General features: G+C 42.6%; 1 protein-coding gene across 4 annotated transcripts in view; it reads right to left on the reverse strand.

The window, feature by feature from the left end:
• Positions 1 to 6: 6 nt before the first annotated feature.
• The window catches only part of LOC115246333 (LIM/homeobox protein Lhx9-like), a 37,374-nt gene continuing 24,617 nt past the window's right edge, over positions 7 to 12,763 (reverse strand). For all 4 annotated transcript variants that reach the window (XM_029825072.1, XM_029825073.1, XM_029825075.1 and 1 more), the window contains 3 exons: positions 6,063 to 6,604; positions 4,386 to 4,603; positions 7 to 1,342 (listed from right to left, as the gene is read on the reverse strand). In XM_029825072.1, the coding sequence (XP_029680932.1) occupies positions 1,127 to 1,342; positions 4,386 to 4,603; positions 6,063 to 6,604 (976 nt within the window). In that variant the 3' untranslated portion in view covers positions 7 to 1,126. The remainder of the gene's footprint in view (positions 1,343 to 4,385; positions 4,604 to 6,062; positions 6,605 to 12,763) is intronic.

The following is a 12,763-nucleotide window of genomic DNA, read 5'->3' on the forward strand; positions in this document are numbered from 1 at the left end:
TATATATATATACACATACGAGGAGGAACATCCTTTATTTACAGTAACAGTGTCGAACCGTGGATTAATCTCGGGGATCTGTCTCGCCGTCTCTTGAGCAATAATATACAATTACGATAACGCGCTCTCGCAGCTCGTGTTTTATAAATAATTAATATTATCTCGTCAAAATCCAGCGTTTCACTCTCGCGCATTCGACGAAGTGTTGGTTAATCTCTGAGCTATTATTTGTCTTTTTCGAGAAAAAATAAAGACAGCGTAAAAACAGAATATAAATTTCATTAGTTCTCGATCGATCAACAGTAATCAAATTTGTCGAAAATATCTCTGCAGCGAAAATGAAAAAAATATATATACATGCTGTTGGAAAAATTATGATATAAATAATGCTGATAACTTCAATATATGCAACCAACAAATTGATTCGTCGACATTCCAATAATAATCGATTGCATTCGAAAAATATTAACAAGTGAGGTTCTGCTGAAAAATGTCAGCAGTCGACAATTCTTCGAGAACTCCCGAAACGCTGGATTTTCACACAGCACTGGTAATGTGTTTGCGACCCTTAATTACACTTAGACGAATAAATAGATCTCGTTACTAATTACATTGCCTTCAATGAACGACTTTAGTGTTCTGCGACGAAGCGTCACAATTCGAGCTACAATAAATACAACGATTTTATCAATTAAACGGATCCACACGAATGTGTCAACATGCCCACACGTCCGTCGGTTTCACGTCGTCTCGATCAGCCGTTCGAACCGATATGCGAGCTTCTCGACAAGATGACGCGAGGAAAAATTGAGTATTTCTATCGGTTTGCCACCGAAGAAACTCGGATTCAATCGAGATAAGTCGGCGCTTTCGAGAAGCGCAGTCCTCGATCGATTCTTCGCTAATCATCCCAATTTCCGTTCGAACCGCTGGACATCGCAAAAAAAGTTATCCTTTTTTACAGCTAATTCGCCGATTAGTAATACAATCCGTCGCTGCTTTCGCGAGCGAAATCGCTCGCGCAAGAAACCGTCCGCGATAACATCCCGGAATCGCCGCGAACGACGTTGTATCGCGGGACAAGGACGTGACGTTAGTTAGGGAGGACGAACCTGGACCTCGAGGATCACGCGCAGTCCAGAGACGCTAGGGACGCGGGGCTATGAGGGCCGCCGAGCATGAAAGGCGGGCTCATCGGTGGCCCGCCACTTCCGGCGCTGTTCCCGTAGAGCTCAAGGTCGCCGAGGCTGCCGCCGTCCACCCCGCCGTCGCACTTGTCCGACTTGCCCTCTTGTTTCAGCACCATACGTCGCCATTTCGCTCGCGCATTCTGGAACCAGACCTGGGAACAAAGATGAACACAAGGTTCGGTCGTGTTACGTTACGAGTCAAGTCATGTTGCTAAAGTTTGTACGAGATACGACCGATTAACAATCGATTACAATGATTGAACGTGTGAAAAAAGGACTATGCCCAGTTTGGGCCCCAAATGAACAGTCATATATTAATCAATAGGGAGGTATTCACGAAATACAATATTAAAGGTTTTAATTGTCTAATTGAAGTCTGGCGAACATACGCACCATATATACGTATGTATATACATGGTCATAATAGCGAACTTTTGGACAACTTTAGACTCATTATACTAACATATTAAGATTGTGTACATGGAACTTTTTAATCCTTTTTTGATGCCTTACAATCCTAACCATGTTTCAATGCTGTTCACTGGGAGCCCAACTTCAATAAAGAACTGGGCATAGTCCTTTCTGATTAATGAAAACGATATATTATTATATATAATACTTCTGTTCTATTTTTTTAAACTACTTCCAATCTATCGATTATCTCGCACAAATATAATACGATTATTTTTAAAAACAACATATAATCTTTTTCCAACCTCTTAAGAAGCTTATACGGAGGATAAGGATCGAACGGAATCGAACCTGGGATCTGCCGACTATCAGTCAGCAACTTCTACATGAAGCTACGCAACATCCCTCGTAGGGGGTCGTAATATTCTCGTAGAGAAATTATGTTGTTTTTACATCATATTGAAAAGAATTTATAAGCACCGCTCTATACCTATCCGCGCAAATATAGCGTTTACAGATAAGAGAAAATGCATATAGGTACGTACGTTCGAAAGAAGAGAGACATTTTCTTTGTATTCACAATAGATGAAAGACGGTACAGGTCGCGTCGCCATTTTCAAGACAGTCTCCTCCCCCGTAGACTTGCAACGAAAGAACTCGCAAACCGACAACTAGTGCGTTTCCCCCTCGAGTGCGTGAGATCGTGTATGCGTGGTACGCGCGCGCGCGCGCGTGCGGCGGACAAGTATTCGTGCGTTTCGCGATCAATATCAAGCAAGATGGCGACCAAGAACCCTACGAATACAATAGTAGCCACCTCCAACCCTCTCCTTCGGACTCGACGAATAAACGCAGAAGCAGGAGCAATATGTAACGGAGTGACTGTTGTACGGAAGTAATGTTTGGAGAAACATGGCGATGATCTCTGAGCATTCTTCGAGTATCAGATTCTTTTCAAAATTGTTCTCGACTGTGATCAAATCATTTATCTTCTTTAGTTTTTTTTTAAAGAGGAATAATAAGTTTATTACAAATATCCATATATTATTTAATTCTATCAAATTCTATCAAACTTAATTTGAAAGATTCACAATTTGATGATAGCGTGGTGAAACTTTCTTGAGACTTTGAAAATTTACACTTTTTTGATTGCATAATGACCTTGTATTAAAATCTTCACGGTTAATCTCTACAGTTTGAAATTGAGCAGAAAAGCCGAGTTTGCAATCTGTAAAGAATGAAACTGAGGTATAAAGCGAGAACCTCATTTCCTTTCTAGACCGTGTTACCTCATTTCGCATCGCCTCATTTACTTCCAAATCGTCAATATCACTTCCGATCATCCCCTCCCACGCGTCCATGACACGCTTCACAAAGGAAGGAACGCGCGAAACTCTCGTAACCAGTCTAATAATTTAACGGTAGGTGGGTTAACGAGAGCAGGCCGGCGCGGGTTCCGACGGAAGCTTACTTAGCTCAGGGGGGTTTTGACTGCGTCTCCTCGGATTGACGCCGGCTCGTAATTACGGAGAAAGGCCGCAGCCCGAGCGTCGACGGAAATATCGCTCCGTTCCGCGCGGTTCTTTTAACTTCGCAGCCACGCCGCCGTGCGCCACACTAATTGGGAGAAGAAGCGCGTGTCTACGCGGCTCGTGCATGCACGTGAATATTTTTATAGGACGCATCTCACACCCTCCCGAGAGTGCTGTGAGCGAGGCAAAGGCCGTGCGAGAACCACCGGCTATCCATCTCCCGATTTCCTCTCGCGTTTGCGACAAAGCGCGTGATTGTTCTTGTTATATTTACACGCTGATTTATAAACGTTCGCGAATTAAATCTAGTCGAAAGTAGAAGATTTACAATTACGTGAAATATTCCGTATGTTGAAGATTCTCGTCTCGGAGAGAGATACATGGCACATTTCAAAGATTTAACAGTACGTGCACCGTAAAAAATTTTCTAAAAATTCAGACACATTTTTGTCTGAATTCTCAGACCTGGGTATCTGAAAAAAATTTCAGACGATCTGTCTTAATCATCAGTCGTTTTTTTTTCTGAAAGTTCAGAGGAATGCATCTGAAAATTGAAGCGTGTTTAAAAATTCAGACAGCATTCTGTCTGAAAATTCAGACATTATTCTGTCTGAAAATTCAGATAATGTGTTCAGTCGGTTTTTTTTTAGTGTTGGGAAGCTTAACGTGCTAATCATTTTAACGGTACTTCATTTAAATATAATTTTTATAAGTGTAAAATAAAAAATATTTATTGTCATTGAATATTTTTATATGACAAAACGCAAGGAGATAGTGAAAAATTTTGAAGAACGCATTTAAGCACATGTGAAATTATTTCAGGCTAAACGAGCATTGATTGTTATTAAAATTATCTTTTCTTCTTGCCATAAAATATCTTCTAAGAAAAACAATTTTTATTTTCATAGTTAATATTAAATTTTGGAATACACAGTAAAATATTTTTTAGAAATTCAGACAGAAATTCAGACACTTTGTGTGAAGTTTTAGTCAGTTTTTTTTTACAATATAAATTTTTCTATGTATGTGGAATTAAAAAATGTAATGTATCTCGTATCTTATATTACGCGAATAAACGGGGTCAACTGAAGTCAATTAAATAACTGCTTTTGGAGTTAAACGCGCGCGCTACGCTTAAGGGGTCAATAAAATCGTAACGATTGAGAAAATCTCAGTTTCAACATCGCAATCGTAACCGTAAAGGAAGAACATGCGCGAAATTGCAAATCGCAAGAGCGAACGGTCTGTTTACCTGCAACACCCTTTTCGGCAGGCCAGTTTTCTGAGAAAGCTGCTTGAGATCCTTCGCGTCGGGATTGTGATTGATCGCGAAGTAGCTCTTCATCGTCCTTAACTGGTGATGCTTGAAACTCGTTCTCATACGCTTCGTTCTGCTGTTGGAGCCGGGTATACCTGGTGTCCCAGGACCTCCTCTACCAAAGGGCATGTCTATATAATCCGCATTTAAATCTGCAACATAAATCCAGATAACGCCGTCGTGAAATTGCGATTGAACTTTGATGAAGACTTCTAGAATTTAATCGTTCGAGGTTCATCGCGAAGACTCGCAATTTTAAAATCGCGAGAGTCAGAAATATAAATTAAATTCCTATTTTACATCCTATTGATCAATTTCCCTAAATTCGATCTTCTCTTTAGAATCGACAATATCATTGGCTTGTCGAAAAGAAGGTGTCGTGTCTATAAATTATTTGCCACATAGAATTGTAATTGGTCATGTATTCACCGGCCTTTCGCGTACGCTATCACCGTCCCCTTCCACTCTTTCTCTCCCTTCGTCGATCTCTTTGCACTCGAGGAGCTAATGAAGTGTGATATGCATCAAACAGCGTTAAAACTTGCTTTCGTCGTTATATTCGAAACTGGGCTCAGTCAATAGCTTTATTCAAGCTCGCGAGACATCGAGAGAGTGTTTGGAGAATGTTTGATAAATAAACCGCGCGTTTGCAGATTTCGTAATCTCTTTTCAGGACGTTATTTCTTTAACTTTTCTCTCTCTCTCTTTCTCTCTCTTTAATTTCATATATAATTATCTGTTCTCCACTGCAATCTAGAGACGCAAAATTATCGAGACCGCGGTACCGCGCGTCTCTTATTAGACAATTAATCTTTACAAATTGTTCGCTCGCAAGAGAGAGAGACCCTCGCTTCGAACTACAACCGTAACTCAAGCGCAATTACTAAACGCACAGCTATTTATCTCGCCTCGAAAGCGTGGACCGTCGCGGCCCTTAGCGATAGCCGTAAAAAATTGCCGGCATGATCCACGATAGATCAGAGACCGGCTTGTGGTACCCGGACGATCACCTGCGCGCCGCTACGATCCTTTTTCACGACGACACAGCGACACCGAACGACCTCCTCCAACGAGAAAAATAAAAGAAAAGTAAGAGAGAAAGAGAGAGAAGCTAACAAGTGGAAGCCTCAGGTCCGCATGGCGGTTAGTTTTTCGGCTGGAAACCAACTTGTTCCCACGCGATCGTTCAACAATCGGGAATTGAGTCCTCGCCCGGTAGAGAACTATCGGCGAGAGAGCTGCCGCCCACGCGCGACCGCATACTACGCGCTTTGTTGGGAATTCGATTCGGGAATTTATGTCGCGCCGACAAATTTTATCAGGCTTCGGTGGCAAGCGTGTCCCGCGCGCCCACGCATGCCCGTAAATCACGGGGCGTCGCAGGCCTCCGCGAGACACTCTCGCTCCCCGACGAATCTGAGCTTCTCTATCTCTCGACTCTTGGACACATTTCCAGATTTTTGAAACTTTGCGAGTCCGAAAATTTTGAGAATTAATGAAATTAATGTAGTTAATGAAAGATTTTTGAAATTTTGATACTTTGACATGCAAACTTTTTCTCTCTCTTTCTCTCAATCGCAATACCAAAATCGTTAAAATCCGAGCACTCACCGAGGCTCGCGGTCATGGCCTCCAGATCCTTAGGCTTCCTTTTCCTGGGCCTACCCTTCTGCCTGGGCGGCGGGACTACGGCGGCGGCGCCGTTAAAGTAGGGCACCTTGGGAGGCGAGGACGCATCGGGCACCGCGGGCGTGGAGGGCTGCAGCGACACCGGGCTAACGTGCGGGTGTTGGGGATGCATCGAGTGATGCGGGTGCGGCGGCGCGTGGTGATGATGATGATGATGATGATGGGGATGATGGTGGAGGAACTCGGGCGAGGGGAAGGGCTGGCCGGGATAGTGCGGCCCGGGCGGGTAGACCGGCACCGGCGGGCTCTGAGCCGGATGCAGTTCGGCGCCCATCTCGTAGTGCAGCCGGCAAAGGACGGCGCCATCCCGCATGCCGAAGTGGTCGCCCTTCGTCAAGGGCACCGCGCACGCCGCGCACGAGAAGCAGCGCACGTGGAAGACGAGCTCGCGCGCGCGCATCACCAACTCGGAGGCCAGGATCGCGGCCTGGCAGCGTGCGCACCGCTTCATGCTGCCGAACATCCTGTGAACAGAGAGAACGGGGGATGGGGATCAATATTAATACTGCGTGACTGAACGCGCACACCGAATACACTGTGTGCAAAATGCAAAATTCACAAATGCATGTTGAATTCTTTAATTTTCGGTTATAGGAAGAAAATTAATATTCATTTATTGCAAATATTTTATACTGAATGTGTAAATGTCGCAGTTGTTTATATATTTATGCCTCAAGAATATTGTATTTTTCTAGTTTATTTGTTAGATTTAAATAATAAAGAAGGCGATATAAACGCCTTCTTTATTATTTAAATTAATTTCTCAACTTAAATAATATAAAGAGGGAGAGAGAGAAAGAAGGCGTTTGTATATATCACCTTCTTTATTATTTAAATTAAGAAATTAATAATTGATTAATTCAAGAAATTAAATCCAGCAAAGAGAATTTTCTGCCACCAAATAATAGAGAAAGTAGAACACGTGTAGATAAATAACGAATCTCTCGACGTTCAATTAATCAAAAAGAAAGAGAGAGAGAGAGAGAGAGAGAGAGAGAGAGAGAGAGAGAGAAAAGAAAATTCACACGAAAATAAACTTATGCCGCGTTATCTCGCATAAACACATTCCACACGTCCGACTACTATCGCATCCTGATATACCCCGATATCAACGTCCTCGATAGAGAGTTTAAAGAGTACGACCACGTCGTACACGCGCGACGGGCAGCGGGAGAGAAAAGGAAATACGAACAGAGAGAGAGAGGAACATACGCGCAGTCGGGCTGTGATATCGCGACGGTCTTCTCGGTGAGAGAGAAGATATCGCCGGCGGAGCAAAAGGGCGGAAAGGGAAAAGAGTATACCGAGCGCGCCGTGACATCGCTACTGCATTAGCGGCACCCTGCAGTCTCCATTACCGGAGCCGGTTGACTCCTCTCTCTATCTGGCCGACAACCGCGCCGCGGCTACCTACCCGGCCACTTATCTCTCTCCTCCGCGCCTTCCGAAATATATTACCGCACCCTCTCCCCGCCCCCCCCCTCCTGCGCGTACTAAACAACCTAGATAAAGACGTGGCCGATCTTATAACGTGGTCGATCCCGGCCTCGGAGAAGCCGGTCCCATCGTAGGATACGCGTCCGTCCTTTACGACGTTCCTCCTCCCTCTTGGAAACACTCTCGGGATCGGAAATGGATATGTATATTTCGGCGACGCGGCGGAATAAACGCGAGATACACACCGTTCGTTCACCGCGAGAGGATGCTGCAGATCCTGCAGGTTTCTCAGACTCTCGAATTTTTTTTCTTTTTTTGTTCTTTTACCCTTCACATCCGCGAGGCACTTAATATTTGAATCATTGAAAAACGCATGCTAGATTTTTATTTCTTCTATACTTTACTATTTAAAAGATATATATTTCTATATTTTTATACTAGGCATTTGAATTTCATTTATTTCCGCGTTTTTAAATCTACGGAGTCTAGAATTTTACAAATTTGACAATTATAATTTCTCGCGTCTCTCTCTCTCTCTCTCTCTGTCTCTTTTTTCTTTGATGTGAATCTGCAGATGGATTGGTCAGGTTTTTAAATCGAAGGACTCGTCTGAAATACATTCGCGATGTTACAAGTGAAGTTACCACAGATCAGAGATATTGGTGTAGAACGAAATAGAGAGACAAAGGAAGAATGTGGATGCATTCGTGATCTGAATCTCTGTAATTGGAAAATAAAGAGATGCGAAATAAATACGCATAGGAAAAACCATAGATATATTATATATAGAAAGAGCTTCGTGGCATCTTTGCCTTAGAGCCGCGTCTGCCAAGTTAAATAGCAGATTTCCCTTCCTTGCGCATGCGCATTCGTATGTTTTTCTCGGCGGACGCACATCGTTTGTAAGGACTTGGAATTTGCATTAAAATTTCAAGTAATTTAGAAATTAACAAGTGCGAGAAATTAAATGTATTGTATTTTTATTAAACACGGTATCTTCTACATAAAATAAAAGAGGTTATTTTCTCGTCAGCAATAGATTATTTTCTCGGCCGTCGGGAGGAATGCGCGAGGGAGGAAAGTATCTTATTATCTTAGTAGACAGTAAGATAGATAAAACTCTATCTATATATAATATATCTATGGGAAAAACAAGACTATTTGTTTTGAATGTAAACGTGAAATTGTCAAACACCATCGATCGTGAATGAAATGTAATACGATGTATGTGAGTATCAGTTACGAAAATAAGTCTGTTCAAGATCACGTTATAGATTCCACAACGTTAGCCGAAATCTAAGGAAATTAAACAAAGAAAACTGGGCAAATTAAGAGCCGAGCACGGTTACATTTGCGCAAATATTCAAATTATTTATTCCGCTAAATTTTGTCCGGTAAATTTCGTACGTTTCGAAGCCGTGACTCGAGATATGTGCATACTTTGATTAACACCACTCGCTGAAGATGGTCCGATACCAGGACCGAAGCGTACGAAATTTACCGGACAAAATTTATCGGAATAAACAATTTGAATATTTGCGCAAATGTAACCGCGCTCGGCTCTTAATTTGCCCAGTTTCCTTTGTTTGTTTTCTTCGCGAGAGCCTTTATTTTATATTTCTAAGGAAATTGTTGGGATATATATAATAAAAATAAAAATCGCGCATGCAATTGCAAACTTCCGTTCGAAGGACGAGAGATGATCTAGAATGGGGGTATTCTCGTTACAAAAGACGAACATCCCTTTTGGTGGTAGTTCGGCGAGCGGAAGAGAATTGTAAATTCAAAGAGCTGTTTTTGTGTGTGTGGATATGTATATGTAAGACCGAGACCTAATCTGTAGGATTAACCGCGCGCCGAGTCTCTCGCTCCTTCGAGGGTCTCTTGACTCGGAACATATTGTTATCGTCTCTGATCCTATTGACTACCCCCGGCCTGAATAGGGCGATGACCACGGTGAGACTGGTTTTGTCTCCAGCGGTGTACCAACCGCATATTTTCATCTAATCGGATCTGTCGTATCCTGTTGGCTAATCGAGCGAGATACTGTACAAACGAATAACGCCGTTTGAGGAAAATTGAACAATACGCAAACAAAGTAGACGTAGTTTTCAAATCCACAGAAAACGATCTTCGCGAAAAACGCTACTTGAATTGCATTATTAAAATGGAAAAAAAATGTAAAGAATATATCTGTCGAATAAAACCGGAAGGAAACGACAAAGCGACGCATAAATCAACACAATTCGTGTGTACTACGTGTAGCGTACCAGAAGTAATTTGTAAAGTAAATTTATTATTACAAAAATTTGACTAGACAGCTTTCCGTCATGCTTATCTACCTTTAGCAAGCAGAATCGATGTTTCCTTTTTTTCTAGAAGAAGAATAATTTACCTTCACGGAAAGGTTAAAATATGAGACGTAGCGTGAAACAGCGTGAGACATTGTGACGTGACGCATAACGCGAACCAAAGAAGCTCTCGCAACCCAACCGTATTACCCTCAATCCCATAAAACATTCTTCCCCCTATTTACTCCTCGTCGAAACACATTACACCCCGCGCATTCTTTGAGCGGCCGACCAACCATCGCAGGTAAACGTCGCCGGCGATCGGAAACTAGAAGCCGCTTGAAATCCGCAGACTCCGGCCCCCCCGTCGAACGCGACCTGGAGGCGGTTTTTCGGGACCTTTCGTCACCTCTCTAAGGCCCGTCGTGCCGAATGAATGAACCGGCCCCGAACCGGGAACGAGACCTCATTCAGGGGTCTTCATCCTCCCGATGAGACGCCGAGGAGGAGGGCGGGAGCGGGAGGGGAGGGACGCCCGCAGAGTTTTACAAGATGCGCCATATGCGATACATTATTATACAATGCTCGGCAGCGCGCTATACTTGCTCTCCTTCGAGGGTGAAGGGAAAAAAAAGCGGCGGAAATCCTTTATGGAGCGAGCGCGCGAATGCGCGGCGGACCGCTCGCCGCGCGTTCGCACACTCGGACCACGTGGATTTCTCGTCGCCGCTTCTCCTCTTCTCCCTTTCTTTCTTTCTTTCCTTTTCCTCTCACGTCCGAATCCCGAGAGAGAGAGAGAAAGAGAGAAAGAGAGAGAGAGAGAGAGAGAGAGAGAGAGAGAGAGAGAGAGAGAGAGTGACCCCGACGCCGCTCTCTTTCTTTCTCTCTCTCTCTCTCTATTCCCGCGTTCTTCCGGGTACGAGACGCCTCCCGGGAAGAATTCGCGAACTTCGAACGCGGTTCGTCTAATGCTCGACAATGCGACACATGCGCGATTTGATAATTAGCGGTCAGAGTTCACTGTATATAGAAACAACTTCCTCGTTTCTGCGAAAGCGAAATAGAAAAAACTGTGCCCACTTTGCGATTTCTCACGGATTTGAGTCCAACGGTCATATTTACGTAACGCTCGAAGACGCGTTCGATATTTTAAATAGCGACGTAAAAGCGAGATATCGTGAGAGCGCATATTTGGCATGATATTTCGCTCGTCTCATCTATGTCGCTGGTGTATTTTATCAAGCTGCGCGCGTGCATTTATTTCGCGACCGCGATCGACGCGCGGATCCGCGCTCCCGATTAGATCTGCGCCGCGGTTATCGTCACATGCATTAATTGCGGTGTAACCGGTAGAATTCTACTCAGCGGCGCTGCCCCGACGGCCTTTATCGTGGAAATAATAATTTACGGCATCGGTCGCGCCAGGCAAGGCCGGGACCGCTTCTTAATCCTCGAACGTGCGCGCGCGCGGGCAAAAAACGGCTTGTACAGGCAGAAATGTAAGGCTATATTATAGCACGATACAGGGTGTCTCGAAATACGAACATGAGGATACATTACTCGCGTAATTTCGAAGGAGTTTGTTTGTGCGGAAGTTTCAAAGGAGAATCCGCTAAACATACACACACACAGACACACACGCGCGCGCGCACACCTATACATACATATGTATACTCCTTTTTTTTTATAATTATTATTATATAAGCGGAATAGAGTGGCAGTATTACATCGATCATAGCATGATTACATTGATAGATCAGCGTAAAAAAATTGTGACAAAATTTGTATAACAATATTCATTTTTGCAGCGTGAATATAGATAACTAATTTATATTGAGAAAGAGATAATACTGTAAAAAAAAATTGACTAAAACTTCAGATTAAGTGTCTGCACCTTTTTTGCAGACACATCGTCAGAATTTTCAGACAGAATACTGTCTGAATTTTCAGACACACTCTTCTGAACTTTCAGAAAAATGATTCTGATGATTAAGACAGATTGTCTGAAATTTCTTTCAGACATCCAGATCTGAAAATTCAAACAAAAATGTCTACATTTTTAGAAAATTCCTTAACAGTGTATATTTATTGAGTTAATTTGTCACGATAATATTCATACTGACACCATTTATGCGCAATTTTTATATTGAAATTATATTTATATTAAAAACATTTATTGTATATTGAATTTGTACTGCAAATGCTCGCGCGAACAGAATGTTTGCCATTAAGTGAGAAATTTACAACTAAAAATATTAATTATTCAAATTTAAATTTGAATAAATATATATAGCGTTTGTTGAACACTGCGTATATAACAAGTTGCGGACGAATAGATAGCGCCAGACCTTCGTATCTTTTGGACATTCAACCGTTGACTAATACGACAGAGACACGATGCCATAAAGTGCGTACAGAATATGTATCAAGGTCGCTTGACCGTCGACGCATGATTGTCCACAACGCGATAACATCCTCGGGATTTAGCTGCCAGGCGTGCAAGAGCTTTAAAATTTTCGAACATTTAATTTCTTACATGTTCGCAAATTTGTGAAAAGAAGAGTCCTTTCGATTTATTACCAAAATATCCTATACATCACAATTGTGTTATCATCCACGTATCATCTATTTGTAGCTATAATTGTCTAGGGGTGATGAATGACTTCATGTACAAGTCGATGACTGATAGTCGGCAGATCCCAGGTTCGAACCCGTTCGAACCTTATCCTCCACATGCATCTTTAAGAGGTTGAAAAAAGAGTATATATTATTATTAATAAAGAATATATTATTATTAATAAGTCTTATGGAATTTATGCGAGATAATCGGTAGATTGGAAGCACTCAAAAACACACTTACGGTGCGTTAAAAATAAAACTATGATTGTCTATTTA

This window comes from Formica exsecta, unplaced genomic scaffold (assembly GCF_003651465.1).
Source record: "Formica exsecta isolate Colony F162 unplaced genomic scaffold, ASM365146v1 scaffold148, whole genome shotgun sequence".
Taxonomy (NCBI): domain Eukaryota; kingdom Metazoa; phylum Arthropoda; class Insecta; order Hymenoptera; family Formicidae; genus Formica; species Formica exsecta.